We start from the raw sequence: 25,969 nt of genomic DNA on the forward strand, positions 1-25,969 counted from the left end.
AAATGAGTGAAATATGCACATAGCCAGAATTGGGATATTTGCTAGAGTTAGTTCTAGGAGTATAATCCATAGTAAAGTGTGCCTTTGTAACATCTTGAATTGGTCTTAATATTAGTAAATAACTGGAACTATTTTTAGGTTTCTTTTGCCAGAATTATATTAGAGAAAATCTGATACATTTTATGATTTTATGCAACTCAGAAGTAATTACCAAATTCATAATTCTGTAAGAGATTTTTAATACTTGCATTATTAGAATATACCAGATTTATTATCTAGAAACCAGCCTTTGAAAGTTAATAAAATGCAGTTGTCAGAATTGCAAATACCTGTTAAATCTTATATATTATTTTATATGCATATAAACCATGCATAAGGAAATGAAGCTTCATAAAAAGTTGTAGGAACCTTTACTGTATTTCTCTCCTCAACAATATAATACTTGTTCAGATTTGTTTTTAATTAAAATTAAAGAAGATCCATCTTAATATTTCCACAAAGTTTAAATGTTATTTTAGAATCGTTCCTTTTATGCTTGTTTTCTTAAAATATTTAAGTATACCAGTTTAGAATACTGTTTGATTCTATAATAAGTATTCAAAAAATGGTAGAGATTATCTTTATTATTTAAAGTGTGGTATTTGATACCTGCTAAGATGGGTATTTTTGGTTTTATTTCTTTTGCACATTTTAAATTGACAAAATTGCACATATATGGTATAAAACATGCTTTGAAATGTGTGTACTTTGTGGAATGGCTATGTTGAGCAAAATAACCTCTCATACATCACCTCTCATACATCATTTTTTTTGTGTAGTGAGAATACTTAAAATCTACTCTCCCGGCGATTTTCAAGTATGGAATACATTGTCATTAACTACAGTCACAATGTTGTACAGTAGATCTCTTGCAATCATTGCCGATGTCTAACTAAAATTATAGATCCCTATTTATTATTTTCCAGGATAGAAGATTTTAGAGGTGACAGGCAGTGTAGATAAGACTGGAGAAGTTCTTGAGACTTTAAAATTATGAGAAGGACCTTTCTTTTATCCATGGATACCCGGGCCCTGCTCAGAAATAATTGAAAACCCCAATTAAGAAAACAAAAACCTTTTCAGATATATTGCAAACAGCATATTGTAAGCCAATTGAACAAGTTAGGATTAGACATTTCAAATGTTTTTTTATTCTTGGCTTTACCAAAGAAGTAGTCATTTTATGAGATGGAAGAAATGAAGCCTTTCAGGGTTGATTTCCCCAGAAGAAGAGGATTGGATGCATTCCATGTGGAGACTTTTGGGTGTATTGTGTTTGAGCGTGTGGAGGGTAAAGTTCTGGCTGGCATGCTTTCTTAGAATGTCTACCACATATCTATGCTTGATGTGTGCAGCCAAGCATAAAACCTGTTGTTCTTCCCTCCTAGTCATCTTCCCATTGAGAATTATTTTTCTATTTGTGTGATTACTCAGGTCCAGGGGCACTAATCCTACTTCCCGTAGGATCGTTGGATATGACAAAGTGTAAGCTCGTGTTGGGCTCATGGTATGGGTGTGATTATTAAAGTTATGTGTCAAATCAACCAAAAGCTGATTTGAGTTAAAGGAATAAGGAATAGTTCAAGGTCATTGAAAGTGGTAAGATTTAAAGAACAGAATCACAGATTTGTTTGTAAACAGTGATATATATTTTATGTGAGGAACTAGAAAAGAAGGTTCAGTAAAAAACTAAAAGTGAGTTTCTTTTCATTTGTTACCTTTTAATCTCAAGTTTTTAAATTTTCACATCTGTGTTCTATTGTACCTTTTTGCCAGATGTTTAAAACAGTAAACATATAATTACTTGATGAGAGAACTATTTCTGTTCATTCTGGACCTGGATGCACTGAGCAGTTCAAAGTTATATCACCAGTTGATCTGGAAAATGTTCTTCATTTATCAGTTTCTGCATTTGAAAGTTAACGTGCTAAAATTGATTTCATCCTGTATTCCTTGGCTCAAGTTGATTACGCCTATCAGAATCTCTCCATTTAAAAAAATTAACTCTGCTATTTAGCCGTGCAGCATTAATTGATAACATTTCTTTAGCATAGATTTATGTGACCATGCAGTCTTGTCACTTGGGTTCAGTGAAGTCTTGTCTCACATCCTCCACTTAGCTAACACTGCTGGCGGTAATGACTTGGAATTAATGCAGTTTGTCAGCAGCTATAGAAGGCAGCGATAGCAGCAACGTCCTTCTACATCTTCTTCAGACTGATGTATGAAATAGCATTTCCCATTTATTTCTGTACCATGTTATAAACAACATCTGTGCCTGGCTTTACTCAAGGAGGGAGCTACTAATATCTGTAAAGGTAGATACCATGGTTTATTATTTTACCAGGTGATTTTCATGGCAGCCTTAAAAGCATAAACCAAGAGCTTAAAGCTCAGGTGTGGATTATGGATTGGATTAACTAGTGCCTTGAAAGCCATTTTACTCTTTCAGCTCCTCGGTGGTATACAAACACACACTTGACATTTGGTGGGGCTTTGAAGTTAATTACAGGCATCATTAAAGCCATGTCTTTGAGTTAGTCTGAACTGAGATGCACCATGTGTGACCAAAAGAAAAAAAAAAAGGCCAAGCATATTTGTCATTTCTACTACAGTATGGTTATATCTTCTTTCTTACAAGATGTGTGAGCAATGTCCTGCAGTGTGTTTGTGCAGCATTTAGACTCAGGACTTCTTGTGAAAAGCTGGCCATCCTATGATTCGAGTCCCCGCAGCAGAGCTTGAGTTGGCTTAACCAGATGAACAATTGTGAGACCTAGTTACTCTTTGTTGACTTAGATCTGTACTGTGGCACCTACGGTGCAATGGGGCAAACTGTCACTGCCACAAGGGTGAAGTGAAAAGTCTATGTCTGTACTCTTTTATCTTTGATTTATCAGCTAGACATATGTTTCCTTCATGCAAAGGAAAGAAAATCACAAGGGCCCATGCTTGTCTCTCTTTAGAACTCTCTAGAATTAGCTTGTCATGAAATGTAAAACTAATGTGCAGTTGTAAAACTGCTGCCAGCTTTTCCTCACTGCAGGCTGATGGCTAAGTAGATTTGGAAATGAAAGGGGTTATTATGAAGTGATTACTGAATAGCTAGGTATGTCATCTTAAATAAGCAGCTAAAATCTCTGTGTTAGACATTCAGGCTGTAGTCTTGTTTTGTATCATTCATATTTAAGACGATTTTGATTGTGGAGGAGTAATCAAGCACTAGGGGTAATTTAAGAAAAAATATATACTGAGTGATTTTTTTCATTGCTTATTAAAATACATTAGAATTTAAATGAGGCATTCTCTAAAATGTGTAACTATTAAGTATGTACCAAATATAAAATCTGAATAGCTGTTGGCTTTAGTTCAGAGTTGAAAATTCTTCACTTGACTAAAACGTATTTATCTTCTTTTAAAATTTAAGTAAAACGTATTGAAAATAATATACTGAAACTGGCATATATCAAAGAATGAATGGTTTAAAAATTATAACTCTTAATATCTTATTACTGTCAGTTTCATATGAGAGGGCAGATGCCTTGAAGAATCTTAAAAACAAAATCAACTGTACTTTATTACAGCAAATGTGGTCTTTTTCATTATCCCTCTGTTCTTTTTAAATACTTTTCTTGGAATCGCCATCTGTGTTGCTGGCTTGAACAATCACATAACCTCTGACTCCTTCTCCCCTACCCTTCAGCTTCAGATCTAGTATAAATGACACACCGGGTGTCCTTCGTGGATATTTCAGCAGCAAGCAGTGGGAGGCATCTCAACCTAAGCTCTTCTCCCTTTGTCCCCTGTCCTGGCAATGCTGCCTTCAGTTTGAGCTAGCTTTTTGGGTGTCTTTTTCCTGTCCCTTTTCCCACCTTCCTGCTGTATGCCTGCCCACCTAATTGGTCACGGCCTGTGGTTTGTTTCTCATGTTGCCATTTTCCCGGTCTGGGCTTCATGGACTCATCGCCAAGACAGTTCCCTCTGTAGACCCTCCAACTCCCTTTTCTGCAGGCTTCCCCTCTTCACTCCGTCTCAGCCACCTACAGGCTGCTTATTGTGTCTGCTTCCCAGGTCCTCAGACCTCTGTTCCCCACAGCTGGGTGCACTGGGCCCAGCACGTAGGCATGATCCTCTACTGTCTTCAGGCCCTTTGCTGACCTCATGCAAGGGAGATGTGCAGAGAACATGCAGCTCAGCACCTAGTTCCCTTGCTTCTGGTTCCTGTATAGCCTGTTTTATCTTGGTGATACATGAGGAGATCAGATCCTAACTTACGAGCCCTAGCAAGCAACCAGGTGCCTGTCTATGGTGGTACCTGGCCCTGTTTCTTAGTAATATACCTAGTATGTGCCACAGATTCTGCTCCCTGCCTGGGAGCTTCTTAGTCACTGGTAGAATTTCTTAATGTTAACCTGAAGCTGTGGTTTTAGTCTGCTACCCAAACAGGCTGTGTGATCATCTGATACTATATCTACATCATTATGGTCCGCTCTGCCTGGAATGTCTCTCCCCTCTTTCAATTATTTGGTCCTATGGTAGCATCTTTATTATATGTTTGCTATTCTAAGTTTACTTAGAAATGAGACTTGAGTGTACTAATGCTGTTTTTTTTTTTTTTTTTTTTTAGGTATGCTATTTAGTTTTTATTTATTTATTTTTTTACTTCTTTTTCACATTGTTCTCCATGTTGGGAAGAATGCTTATCCTCCAATCCTGATGCTTCCATGGAGAAGTCAGGGCTGCCTCCCCAACCCTCCTCCCTCTCCTACTCTCTATCAAAGATAAACAAAGCTGGACACTAGTTAAAGTGGCAAAGACAGATTTTAATCAGTAATCATTCTTGCAATGGGAAAAAGAGTCCAGCATGATCTAAGGTCAACCTCGATTTCTGCAGAGAGGACTGGGCATTTATAAAGGAGAATTAGGGAGTAGGGAGTGGAGGGGGCGAGCTGGGTCTCAGGAGAGTCAGGGAAGCGAAAAATTATAAAAAGCAGAAAGGGAGGGTTAATTCATGTGAAGCCATCTGGGTTTGTTAGCCAGTGCTGACAGAAGTTAGGTTTCTACTCTTCGGCAGAGACTGGGCTCCTGCACCCTCTAAGACTGGGAGACAGGGGCCCTATCTTCAAGTAATTGCCAGAACAAACAACAAATTCTCTGTCTGGAGTTTTCTCAGGCAGGCACTCTCAGAGGGGCTAGGATCATCCTACGGATGAAGCCTTGAGCTTTTAGAAACTGTGTTAGTGTTTGTTGAAGTCTTTATAGGCCAGAGTTGAGGCCTAGTCAACAAGAGAGCTCACCAGGGCCTGATAAGAGTTTGTTCAGGGGAGAATCTTGGTGAGCTCTCACTTTGTCCTATGAGAGCAATGATTCATTGAATAGATGACATTTGAAAAGTGAACTGAAGATATTTAATCAATTTCTTCTGGACATTGTCCACGGGACACAAATGCTCTTTTCTACAACTAGAGGTAAATTAACCATCCCTAGGTGGGAGTGGAGAGTGCTTGGATCATCATTGAATGGAGGATGTGTACATACGACTCAAGAGTGGATTCACTACACAGTTGCAGTAATCAAGACACGCTAGCACAATGATAAATATATCGTGCCTGTAATCACTTTGGGAGGCCAAAGTGGGTGAATCACTTTGGGTCAGGAGTTCCAGATCAGCCTGGCCCACATGGTGAAACCTCATCTCTACTAAAAATACCTGGCCAACATGGTGAAAACCCATCTCTACTAAAAATACAAAAGTTAGCCAGGCGTGATGGTAGGTGTCTGTAATCCCAGCTACTCGGGAGGCTGAGGCAGGAGAATCGCTTGAACCCAGGTGGCAGAGGTTGCAGTGAGCCAAGATCATGCCACTGCACTCCAGCCTGGGCGACAGAGCAAGACTCTGTCCAAACAAACAAAAAAAAAACCAAAAAAAAACAGAAAATGAAAACCAAAACCGTGAGATACGACTTTATACCCACTAGGATTTCTATCAAAAAATATGGAAAATAAGTGTTGGCCAGGATGTAGAAAAATTGAATCCCTCATATATTGCTGGTGGGAATGTAAAATAATACACCCACTTCAGAAAACAGTCTGACAGTTCCTCAGATGGTTAGACAGAATTATCATCCGACCCAGTAATTCCACTTCTAGTTAGGTACCCAACAGTATACCTAGCACATATGAAAACATGTGTCCACACAAAACTTGTATATAAGCCGGGCGTGGTGGCTCACACCTGTAATACCAACACTTTGGGAGGCCAAGGCAGGCCTCCCTTAAAGCTGAGGAGTTTAAGACCAGCCTGGGCCGCATAGTGAAATTCTATCTCTAATAAAAAATACAAAAATTAGCTGGACGTGATGGCATGTACCTGTGGTCCCATCTACTCAAAAGGCTGAGGTGGGGGGATCACTTGAGCCTGGGAGGCAGAGGTTGCAGTCAGCTGTGATTGCACCACTGTACTCCAGCCTGGGTGACAATGTGGGACTATCTCAAAACAAAACTTATACACGAATGTTCACAGCAACATTTGTCATAATGGCCCAAAAGTGGAAACAACATATAGTTCTCATCAACTGATGAATGGCTTAAAAACAATGTGGTATATCTACCCAGTGGAATATTACCTGGCAATAAAGAGGAGTAAAGTCTGCTACATGCTACAACATGGATGAACTTTGGGAACATTGTGCTGAGTAGAAGGAAGCCAGTTACAACAGACCACATTTTGTATGATTCTAGTTATATGAAATACCCAGAGTAGGAAGCCTCTAGAGATGGGAGGTAGATTAGTTATTGCAAGGGCACAGGGTGGTGATGGTTGTGGGAAATGGGAGTGACTGCTAATGGATGTGGATTCTCTTTTTGGAAATGTTCCAAACATAGATTGTGGTGATGGTCACATAGCTCTGTGAATGTACTTAAAACTATTGAATTGTACACTTTACATGGGTGGATTGTATGACAATATTAACTATAGCTCAAAAAGCTGTTGAAAAAAGGGCCTTAAGTGAGGAAAACTAAGAATGATTGTAATAGCAGACTTCCGCAAATCAAGTATTTTTTCTTCACTCACCTATGTCAGTAATTGATATGGTTTGGCCGAGTCTCCACCCAAAATCTCATCTTGAATTGTAATCCTTACATGTCAAGGGTGGTACCATGGGGAGGTAATCGGATCATGGGGGCGGTTTCCTCCATGCTGTTCTCATAATAGTGAGTGAGTTTCACGAGATCTGATGGTTTTGTAAGTGCTTGTCATTTCCCTGCTGGCACTCATTCTCTCTGCTGCCACCCTGTGAAGAAATACCTTCTGCCATGATTGTAAGTTTCCTGAGATCTCCCCAACCATCCAACCATACAGAATTATGAGTCAATGAAATCTCTTTTCATTATAAATTATCCAGTCTTGGGTATTTCCTCATAGCAGCATGAGAACAGACTAATACAGTAAAAGATCTATTATTAGTGAAATCAGTAGGCATGTGTATCTCTCAGTTGAGAACCTGAAAGAGAAGACAATTATTTGTTGACCTTCTTAAACCTCCACATACTAATGCATAGCTGAGTATACCACTTATCCTCTATGTATCTTGCATCTATTTTCTATCTTGTGTCCATCCTATGTCAGCACTCTTGTGTTTATGTTTTTAAATTAGTTCCCAACTTGCAGCTGGGGAGGGAGGGAGCAGTCAGGGAAGAAGTGTGATTCCCTATCCCAGCCCCTCCCCCGGGCCCCAGTCTGTGTGTCTCTAGGTCCTCCTTGATGTGGTTTCCTTGCTTGAATCCATTATATTTTTTTCCATGATATCATTTATTCTCCCTGCCTTCCCCTTCCCCACAAGGAGATCTAATTTCAGAGGCCAGCATTCTCCAGTATTCCCAGTGTGGTCAGATTGACTTTGTGCAGTTGCATCATTCATGGTATAAATGAGATATTAATAATAATATATGGCTGTCCTCCAGACCCAAACTCCTGGCCTCCAAGTCAAAGCTAAGCATCACCGCCTCCCCACACTTGATCAAGGAGTGTTCCCCGCTACATCGGCCCACCATGTACTCTTGCAACAAGGTATTAATAAGCGAGAAGGTGTCTAGAACTTCAAGTGATCACTAGACCAAATGAAGGGTTTTTTTTAATTTGAAAGATTTGATTCTTCCCTGAGAATTCAACTTCAGAAAGAATGAACAAAACTAAGACTTTTTAAATTATTTATCATATCTATAACCCATTGGAATTAATAGCTGTGGATCCTCATGAAAATTTTTAGTTAATTTTCAACACGGTAAGAATCATAAACATTTTAAATTAAATGGAACACTAGATGGCAAGTTAATGCTTTACCTTATTAAGATGATTCAATGTGTTCCATAATTTTTAAGCCACTTTTAAGCAGCATTTCAAGGAAACATACTTGGTATTAATAAAAAAAAGTTTTGTGGCAAATAAACAGTTAAAATGAAAGATATGCACATCAAACTGTGATTTATTTTATTAAGTTTAATGAAGAATTAGCTATATGATAATTCTTATTTTGTGACAGTTACATTGTTATTGTATTCAAGAAAGTAATACCTGCAAAAACAGCAAATTTTGAAAAAGAGGATAACACCAAGGAACAAGAATGTGCTGTTTTATATCAGTCACACAATGCACGTTCTCTAGTTGTTAAGTTAGTAATACAGTATATGTGTGTACATGTTTCCCATTCAGGGATTTGTGACCAGGTGGAATAAGGGTGGTCTCTGAGTCACCTGGAGAGCTTTATAAAACTCCACCTCACCCTCATCCCCAACAGTGCTCCTCAACCTCCCACCATAATAGCTGAATGTCAGAACCAAGAGGGAAGGGGGTAAGATGGGTGTGATACATGGATGGATCGGCCAGGGACTCATGGGGCTGTGCAACCCACACTCTTCTCATGTTGGTGGACTGTGGAGATCAAGGATGTCTGGAACTTTTTCCAGTTGAGTGCTATAGAATCAAGAGACCAAAGTTAATTTGGAAAGGAAGTTTGGGGTAACCATTCATAAACACATGTAATAGACTCCTCTTGAAGGGCTATGGTACAGATGACAGGCCTCCAAGAGTGTTAGAATAAGTGAATATGAATCCATCCCTTTTCAGTAAATAAATGATTGATTCCCTGGCTTCCAGGAAAACAATGAAAAACATCCACATTGCCTTTGTAATTTTTAAATCAGCAAATTGACCTTACTCAAATTACCTTAGGCTTGAGAGGGATAGAAAAGTATTGCAAAGTCGTCTGACCTTGGTGGGAAAATGGAGTTGATCCCACACAAAAACTATGTTTAGGGAAAAATTGACACTAAAATGGAACAAATTTGGTAGCAAAATAAGAAGATAATTCAACAGAGAGGTAAAGTGCTCTTTACTAAAGGAGCAAGCTTGTTTTTTTTTAAGTTGTTTTATTTGGAACAGAAATAATTTCAAGTTAGAACCCGTGTTTTCCTTCTTTCTGTCTTTTTAAAATAAAAGTGGCGGGTTCATTTTTTCTGTAGCATACCTCCTTCTGCCCTGCCATCCCAGTTGTCAGTGGGGTGCTGAGAACACACTCTTCTGCTGGAACTGAGTTTTCTGTCATCTCATTTCCCAAGCTTCCCTGGAAGATTAGCAGGATGGAAAACCTAGGTTTTAAATAAGAACTAACTTATCAATCATATGCTGTTTTAAATTGAGGAAGGCTTTTTTTTTTAAGTTGTTGGTGAAAACATAGAGGAATAATTACAGTATAGCCGTCAATCTAGCAGAGTTGAGTGTGGTCTTTTCTGAAACCATTTGTGCAGACTTGTAAACAACTTTAAGCAGAAAACAGTCTAATCATAAGAAGATTGTAAATACCAAAATAGGAGGCTCTAAATAGGTAAAAAATATTTTAAATAACACTTACCTGCTTAGTATTAACTAGAGGTGATAGTTACATATAGGTAAAACTGAAATTGTATTTGATTCACTGTTTTCATCACTAATCACATTACTTCTGTAGCAAAGAGTGAATAGTTTGGATTCGCTTTTGCCCTGGGTAAAATACCAGTTCCAAACTTCCAAGGCTTTTTGTGGATATCATAGCTTTATGAGGGTTACAAAAGGTCAAAACCCATTCCAAACCAATTTTGACAGTTCTGAAAACTCTGTGAGAATCATTTTGCCTCCTCCTGTTTTATATAGTCAGAAGTAAATATCAAGGAAGTCTTTTACTGCAGACTCATATTCGTTTCATACAACAGTTTCCTTGTAAAGTTCATCAATAGGATAAACTGCAGCCTGTTTGTTCCGCTGTATAGAAACAATTCAAGATTCTAATTTTGAGTGTAGCAGTGGTGCTCCTTCTAGAGTGATGAACTTTACACTTTGGAAATGTCACCAAGGAGCTCAGGCAAAAACCGAACAGTTCCAGTGGTGAGTGAAAGCCTTGTTCATAGTGCCTGTGTGACTTCCTTAAAACAGAAAAGCACAACAGAGATGTGAGTCGCAACACGGAAACTTGGAAAGGCTTTTCACAGAAAATAGGTAAACACTGCAGAAACGGGGGTATTTCTAGAGTTGATTTATTAGACAAAGGAACTGATCTAAATGTTCACTATGTATTATACTCTGCTAGTATCCTTTTACCAAATGTGTTGATTAACAAACGTAGGCATTTTCCAGGATAAAGATTCATGTTAATGGGATGAGATATGTAACTTGATTGTTACAGAATGCAGTAAGACATAGAGAAACATAATTAACATATATATATACTGGGATCTTGACCATGTGAGTCTATGAAAGCCTGTGAGGTTTTTTTCTCTTTCTTTCTTTTCTTTTTTTTTTTTTTGAGATGAAATCTCACATTGTCGCCTAGCCTGGAGTGCAGTGGTACAATCTCTGCTCATTGTAACCTCCACCTCTTGGGTTCATGTGATTCTCCTGCCTCAGCCTCCCAAGTAGCTGAAAGTACAGGCGCACACTGCCACACCCTGCTGTTTTTTTGTATTTTTAGTAGATACGGGGTTTCACTATGTTGGCCAGACTGGTTTCGAACTCCTGACCTTGTGATCCACCCACCTCGGCCTCCCAAAGTGCTGGGATTACAGGCGTGAGCCAGCACGCCTTGCCAAGTCTGTGAGTTTTTATTGCAACTAAGAAGGAATAGTCATAAGGGGATTTGATTTTGAACTAAGACTAAAAGGAATTGAAGACTACTTTTGGCAGATAAAAGATGCTGCTGTTTGTATATTGGATCAGTCTGAACAGAGATACTAATTTTGGAGGAAGGACTTTATTTGAAGTACATCAGATAGATTTGCTTGACTGGTATGGAAACCAAGAAGGGTTCTGCGATCGCTTTCATAGTTGTGACTTATTAATGGGAAGACTTTTTATTTCGGTCAGATGATAAGAGCATGAATTAGAAGTCCTTTGATTGTTGCAGATGAACTGTCACATCAGGAAGGCATTCTGGCAGTGGCTGGAGGGACAGATAAGTTAGCAGGGAATAACTGGAATATGAACCTTGGAGAAAATGTAGTTTAAGTGTGAATATGAATATTGAACTCTGGTAAATGAGTAAATGGTATTAGTTTCCTTAAAAAAAAAAAAACCTTCATACACTCCTGTCAACATGTATACCTCATAGTACATTCACTTTTTGAGGCTTGGTTTATCGTAAGTTCTGAAATTGTTAATTATAAATATATTCTCTAAGGACTTTCAGTGTGCACAGCATATACATATGTCAGGTAGAAAGCATATCTTTTTATCATGAAACTTACATAAACATAAGCCTTGTAGATTTGTGTATTTTTGTGGTTGTTTTCCAACAGGTGAAAATAAGTGTCTTGAGGAAGGAAGGGGGCTCTCTTTTCTAATTGCACAGAGGTGCCACATGAGTTTACTGTGGCCTTGGATGGTCACCTGCCTGACTGCTCTCTTCCTCCTGATGTGACAGCCCTGAGTTCCATTTCAGAGCTAGTGCTAAGTTTCCAAGAATGAGATTCAGAAGTTTGGGTGAGGGGAGGGGGAGCAACAACTGTACCCAAGTGTCAGAGCCAGGCTGCACTCAAGCCTGAAGCTCAGCTTTTAGCAACCAAGGTCTAGTTTCAGGGATAAGAAAACAACTGGTAGGAAGCCTATTATTGTGTGTTTCGAAGGAGGGTTGCTTTGTAATCCTTTTCAAGTCAGAGTACTCCATCCCATGGGGGTATCTATGGAACTACTGAATCTTTAATGACGTATGATCTTGCTTCCTTCAAGTCTGCCTAGTAGTAACCATTGTACATCTCTCAGAAGAACCAAGATATACTGTTCTCCAGGAAGGAAATCTCAAAGAGCCAACAATCTTTCTAGGATATTCATGCCTTTCCTATAATAATGTTTTCTGAAGTTATGTAATATTTGATACAAACAAAGGGCATATGTAACCTACATAAATTGTGCAGCATAGCAATAATCAACTTCCCATCTTAAAAACAGAATACTTCTAGAACCTTCTCCCCTAATTGTAGGCTTCCGCTCATTTTATCTCTGTGTCTCCAGGACAGAGGTAGCCAATATCTTCATTTTATGTAAATTTTTCCTTTGCTCTTCTCTTTGTTATTAAAACAGTTTTATCACATACGTAGGTATTCTTAAACCGTTTCCTTTTGCATGTTTTTCAGTTTTATAAGATTGCGTCATAGTAGTCCTGTGTGACTTGTTTTTTTTTATTCAATACTATGTGTTTCTGAAACACAATATATAGCTCATAGCTATAGCTAATTATGTAGTCTAACTTTCCATTGTAGGGATATTTATCTGCTCTTGGCTCAGTAAATATTTGGATTGTTTCCTTGCTTTTCTTTTTTATTCTTTTGACAATAATGCTAGTAAAGACATTTCTGCTCGTGTCTCCTGGTGCCCACTGGGAAGAATTTCTCTAGGAATGCATTTTTCAAACCCTTTAAATGCAGCATGAAATGTATTTTCATTGTTACGTAGTTATTACATGATACAACCCATATCTTTTAATTTAAAATGCATTTTTATGTTTCTTTTCTATTCTCTTTCATTAAAACAAATGCCACTGTAGTATGACCTAGGGATACAGCCTGCACTCTGAAAAAGCACTCCTCCAAGACAGAACTTCTCCAACTTCAATGTGCAGGTGAAGATTCATCTTTAGGAGGTTAGAAGTGGGGCCTGAGTATCTGCATTCCTAGTAAGCTTCCAGGGGATGCTGCTGTGCTGGTGTGAGAACCAGCACTACTTTGAATAGGCTCTAGGCTGTTCTCAAATTTCTCTGATGACAAGAATCACCTAGTCTGCTTCTTATGATACAAATCCTGGGGCTTCATTGCAGGCCCAACAAATCTATGTCTCTGGGGATGAGGCCTAGAGAGCTTTATAGGGTCATGTGTTGCATAATGACATTTTGGTCAACCACAGACCGCATATACAACTGTGGTCCCATATGATTATAATACCAGGTTTTCACTGTACCATTCCTATGTTTAGATACACGAATAATTACCTCTGTGTTTCTGTTGCCTACAGTATTCAATACAGTAACATACTGTACAGGTTTGTAGCCTAGGGACAGTAGACAGCAATCTAAACCTGGGTGTGGACTAGGCTCTACTGTGTAGGTTTGGGTAAGTGCACTCTATGATATTCACACAATGAAATCACCTGACAGTGCATTTCTCAGAATGTATCTCTGTTTTTGGGTGATGCATGACTGTATTTTTGAAAATATGCCAGGTTATTCTTCTAAGTGAAAAAGCACTATTCTAGAATATATGCCTAAGAATGTAACAGCTGGGTTGTATTCTAAGGTTAGCTTTACAAGATGATGCCAACTTGTGTTCCATAGTGGCTGTACCAATTCCCACTCTCATTAATGATGTATAGCACATTGCATTGATCTACATTCTGCCAACAATCAGTATTACCAGACTTTGTAATTTTTGTGAAACTGATGGGTATAGAATGGAATTTACTGTGACTCTAATGGGCATTTCCCAGATTAGTATTAAGCTTGAGCATATTTTCATGTTTGTGGTCTGTAATTTTCCTCTTCTTCAAAAGTCCTGTTCTTTTACCAGCTTTTCTTTTGAGTTGTCATCTTTTTCTTTTGATTGGTGGAAGTTCTGTATATAATCAATATCTCTCGTTTGTTTAGCGGTTGCCAGTGTCTTCTATTCTGTGGTTTGCCTTTTACTTTTCTACTAAATACCTCTTTATATCTTTTGTCTTTATTGTGTTTGGTTGTTTTCCTTTCTTTACAAGAATAACGTTATAGCTTAGGTTTTCACTTTCCTTATGATACATTTGATAAATATGTTCTTACTTTTAATGTAGCATAAATTTGAACTTTTCATTGAGAGTTGGTGCTTAAGAACTATCTCTTTGCCCTGAAATCAGAAAAAATAATCCCCTACATTCTTTAGTTTAAAAAATTAAATTTTGGTTTTATGCTTCTAATTGAGTCGGAATTGATTTTTGTGTATGATACAGGGTAAGAATCTACTTCTAGCACCACTTGTTTCCCCCAGGAATCAGAAACGCCACCTCTGTCATATAGAACATCAAGATTTCTGTTGTGCTTCATGTCTGTTCTTTCAGCAACACCACACTGTGTAGTTACTGTAGCTTTTAAATAACTCTTGGTATCTGATAGAACAAATTTTCCTACCTCATTCTGCTACAGAGTGTTCTGTTTGGGGACCTTTGCACTTATTTATTTACTTTAGAATCAATTTATCAAGTTCCTTAAAACTGTAATTAGGTTTTAACTGAAATTGCAGTGATTCTATAGATTAGCTTGGGGAGAACTGACACCTTTACCATATTGAGTCTGCCATTCATAAACATGGTATAACTCCAATTATTTTGATCCTCACTAATGTCTTTCAATGAGGTTTTGGATTTTTATCTGTTATTGATGTCTTGTAAGATTTATTCCTGGGCTCCTTATATCATTTGATCTTGTTGTAAATGAAAAAAAATTCAGTAATGTTTCAGTTTGATAATATATAAAAATGCAGAGGATTTCAAAATTAATCCCATATTTGGTCACCTTGCTAACATTTGCTTTTTTATATAACTTGTAGGTCCTGCTGTGTGCCAAACATGTCATTTTGTCTGCGTATAATTAAAGTGTTGTTTTTTCTTGTTTCATTCTTATACTTTTCATTTCTTACTGTACTGAATAGAACCTCCAGGAAAATTGTAGTGAAACAGCTTAGATTTATTTTTTGTAAATAGATTATAGCACGATGTTGATTTTACTTTTAATTCTCTGGGCATTTTAATAGACAAGATTTTATTTACATGTATTGTCATTGCTAGTATATACTAGTAGTAATATACACTAGTAATACTATATGTTATATATATATTACTAATATATTACTAGTATATATTACTACTACTACTAGTGGTAGACTTCTGTCTAGCACTTTTTTATTTGCTTTCTGGTTTTTCCTGTTTTTCTACATTTCCCCTCACCCCTTGCCTTTTTTCTTTTATTTTGTTTTTTTCCCATAATTGACTGAAAGAACTTATTTTCTTTAGATGAGTTACTTGTTGCTGAAGGTATTATCCTATGGCTATCTGTATAGTGATTACCCTAGAGAGTTTGCCTGGCATACTGAAAGTCTGTAGTTGATATCTTAAACTTCCCTTCCCCTTGATGGAAAGATCTTACAACACTGTAACTCTGAGCATTGCCCTACCTGTGTATTTGCTCTTGTTGTCGGCACTCTCATTCTGTATATATAAAAGGCTCTAAAATCAGACAGTATTGTTATTTTACAAACATAAGTTATGTTTCTTTGCTCACCGTTTCTTCTAGCATCTCAGACCTTCTTTCAAAACTCATTTTTCTTTTTGAAGGTGATCCTTTATTGCAGGTTCATTGGTAGTAAGTTCACTCAAGTATGATTCTTTAAAATTAGCTTTATTTTGTCTTGATCCTTGAATGATCGTTTTGCTATGTATATAGTTCTAAGTTGACATATTCATATTCATATTTTCTCTTTGTACTTTGAGTATTTTGTTCCCTTGTGTTTTTGCCTTCCGCTGTCATTGTTGAGAACTCTTTGGTCAATCTGCCATTACTTTGTAGGTGATGTGCTTTTTCTCTCTAGATGCTTTTGAGATCATCTCTTTATTTTGGTGTTGGTGGCTGAACTACATTATGTCTGAATGTGGAATTAATTTAATTTTTCTATCTTCTGTATATGTTACACTTTCTGTATCTTTTGACTGATATCTCTTGTCAATTCTGGAAATTTCTCAGACATTATGTCTTCAGTTAGTGCCTCTGTTCCCTGTGTTCTACTTCTGGAATGCCAGTTAGACATATATACACCCTCTAATTTTGCCCTCTATCTTTCTTATTTTCTATTATATTCCTATTTCTATTTTTCTGTGCTACATTCTAGATAACTTCCTCTGATCCATTCACTATTTCACTAATTCTCTCTTAAGTTGTGTCCAATCTTGCTGTCTAGTTTTATATAGTACATAATTAATGTCCTATCCATTGAGGTTTTTGTTTTATTTCAACGATATTATTCTTTCTAAAAGTTATGTTAGCTGTTTTTAAAATTGGTCATTTTCTGTGACGTATTACATGTTCATTTTGTAATTACGTTTTAATTTTGGAAGTGGCACACAAATTTTACATTCTGAATCTGGTCATTTGAGGGATGTGAATCTGTTGTTTCTTATCTCTGTTGACTCTCCGTCAGGGCATCTTGTTTTCTGTTATTTTTGTTAATCTTTACTAGTGAGCTTGTATTTGGGTGGGCTTTATTTGTGAAAGTAGGAGGCCTGTATTTATGGAATCAGGAGATGGTCCTGACTGTGGATACTTTACAAACTGTTGTTTGTCTGAGATTAGCTTGGGGACATCATATTTGGCTTCCCTGCCCTTGGCCTGTGGCTTAATCTTTGGATTCCAGTGCTCATATAGACAACTAGAGTTCCACCTTACCCTTTGTTTTGGACAAGGGACATGGTGTAAGGTATTGCTGGAGACACACTACATCCTGTGTAATTAAAAAAATGTCTTATACTGGATCTAGTTGTTTTCAAATGGGAGAGTCCTTGAGTGTAAATGATATGCCATTCTATTGTAATCAGAAATTGTAATAATTACTTTATGGATGTATTGTTCATTTAGTAATTTAATTATTTGATGAGTTTGAGTATTTTGTTTTCATACAAACACAATAATAATATGATATAATGAGTGGTTGTTGGGAGAAATTCTTAACATAAACCTTTGTCAAATACAGTTGGTATAGCCAAAGAAAGAAATAGTTCTATGTATTGTAGATCTCTATTTCAAATACTATCCCATATAAATGATGCAACTCATAATCACACTTTAGGGATGGTTGCAGTGGCTCGTGCCTATAATCCCATCACTTAGGGAGGCCAAGGCAGGAGGATCACGAGGTCAGGAGTTCGAGACCAGCCTGGTCAACATGGTGAAACTCCGACTCTAAAATACAACATTAGCCGGGCGTCATGGCGGATGCCAGTTTTCCCTACTACTCGGGAGGCTGAAGCAGGAGAATTGCTTGAAACCGGAGGTTGCAGTTACCCGAGATTGTGCCATTGCACTCCAGCCTGGTCGAAAGAGTGAAACTCCGTCTCAAAAAAAAAAAAAAGAGATAAACGCACTTTAGACTTTGCTTATTTACATTTAACTGGAACCATTACTTTAAGATCTGTCCTTTGGAGCCAGTATAGGCCCATAGCCTTGAAATGCAACCTTTTTTAGCAAAAAAAAAAAAAAAAAGGAACATCTGAACATTGTTTTTCTTTTGGAGAGAAGTTTGACATTATCTGTTGTACTTAGAGATATATAACGTCTGCAAGTCAACAGTCTCACTTTCAATGTGCACTAAGGGAAACTGTGGCCAGGAGGACATACAGACAAAGATGCTGCTCGTAGCACTGCTTGTAATAGAGAAAAGGTAGACTCAGCTGTCTTTTCTGCAGTAGGGGAATGGATAAGTAAACTGTATTTATTTAATGTAATTCTAGACACCAGTTAAACTAACATAGCTTCAACTCCACTATATTGAATGAAATCTCATGTTGCAAAAAATAGTAGCATTTTGAAAATTTTAAGCATCCTAGATAAATGTAATAAAAGTACAAAACATGTTTGGGAATGATAGATAATAACCTTTGAATAGTAAGTAGGAAGGTGGCAAAATTTTATAGCAGTAATATTTTATTTCTTTAATAAAAGTGATCTGGAACAAAATATAAAATGTTAACATTTGATATTAGTGGATACACAGAATATTGTTTTATTTTATACTTTTCAATGTGTTTTAGAGGTTTTATTACTTAAAATTTCAAAAACCCTAAACACCAACAAAAAATTATTCTGTTTAAAATGAAAACATATTTCAATCATTGTGACACTTCTAACCTTATTTTTCTACAGTTCATCATTCAGGGAGAATAAAATATGANAAACTAACATAGCTTCAACTCCACTATATTGAATGAAATCTCATGTTGCAAAAAATAGTAGCATTTTTGAAAATTTTTAAGCATCCTAGATAAATGTAATAAAAGTACAAAAACATGTTTGGGAATGATAGATAATAACCTTTGAATAGTAAGTAGGAAGGTGGCAAAATTTTATAGCAGTAATATTTTATTTCTTTAATAAAAAGTGATCTGGAACAAAATATAAAATGTTAACATTTGATATTAGTGGATACACAGAATATTGTTTTATTTTATACTTTTCAATGTGTTTTAGAGGTTTTATTACTTAAAATTTCAAAAACCCTAAACACCAACAAAAAATTATTCTGTTTAAAATGAAAACATATTTCAATCATTGTGACACTTCTAACCTTATTTTTCTACAGTTCATCATTCAGGGAGAATAAAATATGACATGTTATTATTGAGTGCCCTATCAATATCCAGATTTCTTTGTTTTGGAAAGTATCAACAGTAAACTTCTACCCCTCTTTTTCCCACCTCTATTCAATAACACTTTTATTTTTTATGGATTTAGGGGTACAAGTACAGTCATGCAATATGGATATATGGCATAGTGGTGAAGTCTGAACTTTCAGCATTCAGCAAGCTTTTTACTTAAAAATTTAAACTTTTCATTCTGAGCAAACTATCACAGGGACAGAAAATCAAACATCGCATGTTCTCACACATAGGTGGGAATTGGACAATGAGAACACTTGGACACAGGGTGGGGAACATCACACACCAGGGCCTGTCGTGAGGTGGGGGAGTGGGAAGGGATAGCATTAGGAGATATACCTAATGTAAATGATGAGTTAATGGGTGCAGCATACCAACATGGCACATGTATACAGATGTAACAAACCTGCATGTTGTGCACATGTACCCTAGAACTTAAAGTATAATCAAATAAAAATAAAAATTTAAACTGAAAAAAAATTCTCAAAATATTTATCCTGAAATATTTGGTGGAATTATTCTGAAACCAGGTACCTTGGATGACTAGCCCAGGGTCCACTATGTATTCTTTTACTTTATTTTTAAAATATACAAGCCAAACCAAGAACTAAGCAAAGCATTTGGACATACTGCATTGCCTAACATTCAGCATTAGGTAACACCGCTGGGGAGTGCTGCCTCTAGGCTGTCAGTTGTGGCCTATGTTTAGAGTGTTATCTTCCCTTATCTGAGATCTGTGTTCTTACCATAAGTGTATATCTTAGTCATTTTATTATAGAAGATATTTCTGCATGTTTGCCATAACATGTGAATGGGAATTCCAGCTTTCAAATATGATGGAAAATAAATGATTAGTTTTTTAAATTTTAAACTTAATAATTTAAATTAAATCATTCAGTTGCTTCGTGGATAATCTATTTCCCAGCAAGATGGGGCAGTAGTTTACTTACCTTTACAATTTAGGCGGAGTTCAAACAAGCATTTGGAATACCTGAAAGACATGGTGAGACTATGTCCATCTTAAACCAAGAAATGAAGTAGAATGATTTTGTGTAGACTTTGGCATTGTTACACTTTCCTTCATTTATTCTGTAAGACTATTTTTTTTTCCTTCTCTTAAATGAGTACTGTTTTTGAAATTTGGCCTATTTGTTAGGAAGATACTATTCTCCCTTATAGAGGATTGTATGATTTATTTAAGAAAAGCAGATTGTTTCCAAGGGCATTTTTTAATTCTGATTATGATAAAATGTGAAAACTATTAATGTGCTATCTATGAAAAGTATTTTGGAGGAAAAATATATTCAAATTTATATAATTCTTAGGATAAGTTTGAATTCATTCCATTACATCACCATTACATAGATGCCTGTAGGGCAGTGTAAATTAAAGATTGTTGTATTCCAGCAATTTCAGCTTGACTGACAAGGTACTTTTTAAACTCTGGAAAGCACTGACCAATTGAAAGCCTTTAACTACTTCACCTAAAAGCAAGGCCATGTACCCAGAATTGTTGCTGCTTAGGAATACTGAATTTTGGGGTAGGTCACTATAATGTTAGTTACTCAGACCTTTGCTCTGATTCCACTAAATAGTAAAGTAAAGGGAGCTATTGCTTTATTATTTTGTCACCCTCTAGTGTGACTGGTGAGGCAGAAGTACAATAGCTGGAGGTCCTGAAGGGGCCCACCATGCCATTCTGGTTGTTATTCCCTTTATTGTAATAGACCTCCGTAGAGTTCTTGGAGAGGTAGAAAAAAGAAACCTGTTAGTGGGAGCATTGGTTGTAATCTATGTTTTTGATTATCAATGACAGGATCCTAAAATTACACCCAAATATCTCTCACAGGTTCTGAAATTGAGTTTCTGAAAAAGCACTGTAGTAGTAATAGAAGGTAAAGTGCAGAGTTCCAAAGAAATGAGCTGTGAATTGAACCTGCAATGGAAATTGATCCTATCAGTCAGTTTTTGCCCTTGTTCGTAGAAAAATAGGACCAAATGTAGAAGGAGCCAGAATCACTGATTAAATAGGATGCCGAAGTGCTGGAGGCTAGAAGTGGGCTTGCTGGTCCCTTAGGTCAGGACTGCAACTGTCAGACTTCTCTGCTGGAAACCTTGCTCAAACTGGCAGAAAAAGAACAGAATGAAAAATGCTGCAGGCATCAGTGGGAGAGTCGGTAAGAGCTCACTGACTGAGCTTCCAGCGTGCTTCTCCGTAGGGAGGCCATTCTCATCTCTTATCATGAGTCAGTGGGCCCACGGTGGACTGCCTGGCCTCATGATTCATGCCAATGGGGCCTGTCATGATACCCTTTCAGGGAAGCAGGGAGGCATCAGTGTGGTCAGAGGGTGTGAGTGTGAAGAAAAATGGCCTTGGAATCAATTCCATTCTCAGTAGCATCTTCAGGATTGTGAGGAAAGAGGAGAAATTTCCTACAACCAGTGTGGTCCTATGAATACAATTTGTTACCCTGTTATCTAACTGTAAGAGATATGTATTGTGCACATAGAATGCTTGTAATGCTATGCCAAGTTTTTGGGGGGCAGTGTTTGTATTCTACTCCAGAAATGCAGTGTGAATTGCAACTAGCCTACCAAAATTACACATTTCTGGTTATGAAGTTGCCATTTGTTTCCTACAAGGTGATGTATTTCTACAGTGATGCCCTTCAGAGTGTTCAGGATCATCAGTATAACTCACTAGAGTAAATGTCCCTGTGGAATGCCTCATTCACAGTTAGCAGCACACTAATGGAAATCGTTCTGCAGAAACATTGCAAACAACGGTATTATAAAACACTAACTCAAGATGTAATTATTATAAATCCATTGCTGGATCAGAATTTAATTTTGCAGAATGGCAGAAAAAAAGTGAAAACAAAGAAGCATTGAAATCAGGCAGTTTGCTTAGTGTGAGTTAAAAGAATTGTCAGATTTCCCTAGTCATTGGTCATAGCCTATCAACACTTATCATTAAAGGAGGCTGCTCTCATAGGTACATGGTAGCACATGGAATTTCATTTATGTTATTGTATGTATCTGCTTTACCAGCCATTTCCCCAACTCACTTAACTTTGCCTTTGGACCCTAGTAAGAGAAAATGACAGTACTCTATCTGAAGTGGACCATGTCCCTGTGTCATGGTGTTCATTTAACTTATCCTGTAAGCTTTTGACAAATGAGAATCAGAGTCAAAGAAGCCTTCATCCCTATCCTATGTTGATATGACCCTTCTTACCCCCATTGATATTGACCCTGCCCTGGTGATAGCAACAAATTAGTAGGCAAAGCAGAACTACGGACCAGAGTCAAAGGCTCACAGAGGGCACAAAGGAAAATACTCTGCGAAAGCTTCTGTAAGATAGTTTTGCTTTGGTTAACTGTAGTTTTGCTTTGACATAAAGATGGAAGCCAGCGAGTGCCACTCTCCTTTCATCTAAGATTTAGACCTCATACAGCCTCTGTCTCCTGTCTGATTACCACTCATGACAATAGGCAATTTAGAGCCTTTGTCATAGAAATGATTGTTTTGTGTTATGCTTAGCTATAGTACTTGGCAAATGTGTGGGAAACTGAGACTTAATTTTACCTTGATGGAATTCTGAAAGGTACTTACAGAGAAAGGGAGCATGCGTTTCAAGACTACTTGACCAGTAGATAGAAGCCTTTGTCTTTAATCTTGCGTTTTAATTTAAGTATATATTTTCTTGGATAAGAAATACCGAATGATGCAGACTTATTTATGCAGTGGAAAATAGTTTTCCATTGAAATTAAGTTAGAATTGTTTAAACTAATCTTGTTTAAACTAATATCTGAAGCCTTCAGTCATTTTATTAGTCAGTAAAACTGATGAAAACCTTAGGAAAACGCATTAGAACAGTCCTATGATGAATAGGAGGCCTGGGATTAATAAGGAAAAGGGCAGAGGGACACTTGTTGATCTGTTTATGTATAAGGGATCTGGAGCTTATTAGAAGATTTTATAAACATTCAACTAATGAAGCATTGTATAAAATTATACATTTCCATTAAATTGTAAAAGTTACTAATCTGGGAAAAAACCTTCAATGTTATTTCTAAGTAATTTTATTTATGACATTTTCCCTACAGAAGTAATTTAAATATGAAAAATTAATTTTGTAATAAGGAACATTCCATGAGAATGCCACTCACGATTTCTTCGAGGAGTTTTCATCCTTGGTTCTTAGATTTATTACAGGACAGAGTAGCATGAGTGATCTTTATTAATCCCATTTTATGATTACAGCAGATATCTGGTAAATTCTACATTGCATATTTAACATTATTCCACTTTAAACATTTTCATTTGTTAGAGGTTGCAAGTAAAAAGGGGGGATTTTAGGTTCTCTCTATGGCATAAATGATGGAGAAAACAGACACAAAGAATTTATGCGCAAATAGGAATCAAGAAGTGAACTTCAACAATAGTCCAGACAAGTTTGCAGCACCCTGAAGTGCAGACCAGGCTCTCTGGTACAGCTGAACTGGGGAATATGGCCTTGACCCTCACTTCTATGGAATTAGCAGGAAAAGGGAGAAGAGTTCCTCCAACACTTTTGACTCAAGTTTAAATACATTGGATCTTTATTATATTGAACATTTTTGAGTCATGTTTTAGGTGAAGTCTTAGTATCTTTAGTATCCTAATTTCTTCTTATTTGATTCTCTTTAGTTTGGTAGAGACCAACAGTGGAGTGGGGGCAGCATGATTTGTGGTTGTCAGATCCAAATTCGAGTGCCACAGCAAACCCCGACCCTGATCAAGTTATTGAGCCTACCTTGGTCACAATTTTCGTCTCTATATATCAGAAATAAAAATATTTACAGGATTATTGTAAGGAATAGGAAATACATAGAAAGCAACTCACACATAGTAAGTGTGCCATAAACTGTAGCTTTTATATCTCAAGTTTATTGTCCCTTCTCAATTGTAGATCTCTTTACATTCATATTTGGTGGGCACACTTCAGACAAACAAAAATCAAAATTATGAATCAAATGACCTCTGGATGTATAACACAAAACATTTTAGGTTAGGCTTTTCCTAAAACCCTGAATGCTAAATTTTTTGTAGCGGTGCATGGTACAAGTGCTGGGTAAATGTTATTCACGTAGTAGTATTTATTTTCGTCATGATTTCATAAACAAATCTAAGCTTTCTCTGCATATATTTTGTTTTAAACCATGCAAAAATGCTTATATTCTCTCCATGTCATTTAGATTTCTAAGCTTGAAAATATACCTGGAGCTGGTGCTAAAAGAAGAATACTAAGAAATTGTCATGAATAGGCAAGAATTACTTTAGAATTGATTGCGTGGAATTCTATTCTGACTGAAATTCAGAAACACCTGTTCTGCTCCTAAGTTTATATTCTCTTATTATATTATTTCATGGATAATTCTTGAGCTTTTACTCTTATGTTTTCCAATTACATAATTATAAATTAATGCTTAAAGAAAAAACACATGTATCAGTATTAAGATTGGTTTATTTATTCAGAGACCCAGAGGAAAAGAAGCTTAAATAAGATAGCATTTAATTTTTTCTAATGAAAAGTTTGGAGGTGGGAAGGTCAGGGTCGGTATGGTAGCTCAGTGATATCAGAGACCCTGGCTCGTCCTTCATCAGTGCTTTGAATTCTTAACGTTTAAGTGCTTTATGGTTCACCGTGGCTGCCTGAGCTCCAAACGTCATATCCTCCATCCAGCTAATAGGAAAGAAGAAGGACCAAAGATGGTGAGCCCCTGCCTTATAAGAACACCTCTCAGAAACTATTTTGGACATTTCATCTTATATACCATTTTTCAGAACTTAGGCACATGGCCACATCTATCTGCAGAAAATAATGGAAACTTTCATCTTTATTCTGGGTAGCCAAATGCCTAGCCAAGATTTAGAGATTTATTATCCAGGAAGAAGAGGAAACCAGGTGTTGGGGACAACTGGGAATATCTGTGACCTTTGGGATTGACCTGAGCCTTTATCTTTCTTCTCTCTCATGTTTTCTTTGGTCTTCTTTTCTAAATAGATCCCATGCGAGGCCCAAGGAAACTGGAAGTAGTGGAGGTCAAATCTCGGCAAATCACTATCCGCTGGGAGCCATTTGGATATAATGTAACTCGTTGCCACAGTTATAATCTCACTGTCCACTACTGTTACCAAGTTGGAGGACAAGAACAAGTGCGAGAAGAAGTAAGCTGGGATACAGAAAACTCACACCCCCAACACACGATCACTAACCTGTCACCATACACCAATGTCAGTGTGAAACTGATCCTCATGAACCCAGAGGGCCGGAAGGAAAGCCAGGAGCTCATAGTGCAGACAGATGAAGACCGTGAGTACCTTAAATGATATGTTTATGTAAAACATGTTCTTTCAAAGAGCAACTTTTGTTTTGAGATCTTTGCTATGAAGATGGAAGAAAGAACTACTTACATTGTAGAACAACACAAATGTGTATCTGTAATCTGTATTCTTAAGCACTGATTGAAAGAGGGAAAAGGGAGTAGAGATGTAGAAATGTTGTTTTTTATTACTCATATAGTTACTTTCCTATATATAATCATTCCATATTGCTCTCAATAGTTCTTCATTCAAGTTTTATTTCACTGAGCTGAAAATTGTTGTTTTGGGTATTAGGTTATTTAGATAAAATCATTGGACTGAAAATTGTTACTTTGGGTATTAGATTATTTATATAAAATATTAATCTAAATATATTTAAATGGCATTCTGAAACATTTTTTATAGTTCAGATAAAATTTCAGCACAAAATAGAGCCTGCCCTTGCTTTTCAACATAGTCTTGAGAAACTATGTTGGTGGTCATGAAATAGATCATTTTTCTCCACAGGAACAAGGTTAAAACTGGATGTTACTTTAATAAATGACTACTTAACAAATAAACCATGCATGTTACCAGTAACGCATCAAAAAAG

The 25,969-nt window shown here is 36.9% G+C and overlaps 1 protein-coding gene across 10 annotated transcripts in view; it reads left to right on the forward strand.

Moving 5' to 3' along the window:
• Positions 1-25,969, forward strand: part of PTPRM (protein tyrosine phosphatase receptor type M) — a 797,738-nt gene that overhangs the window by 427,427 nt on the left and 344,342 nt on the right. For all 10 annotated transcript variants that reach the window (XM_017864681.1, XM_017864682.1, XM_017864683.1 and 7 more), the window contains exon 8: positions 25,058-25,366. In XM_017864681.1, the coding sequence (XP_017720170.1) occupies positions 25,058-25,366 (309 nt within the window). The remainder of the gene's footprint in view (positions 1-25,057; positions 25,367-25,969) is intronic.

This window comes from Rhinopithecus bieti, unplaced genomic scaffold (assembly GCF_001698545.2).
Source record: "Rhinopithecus bieti isolate Rb0 unplaced genomic scaffold, ASM169854v2 scaffold_73682, whole genome shotgun sequence".
Classification (NCBI taxonomy): domain Eukaryota; kingdom Metazoa; phylum Chordata; class Mammalia; order Primates; family Cercopithecidae; genus Rhinopithecus; species Rhinopithecus bieti.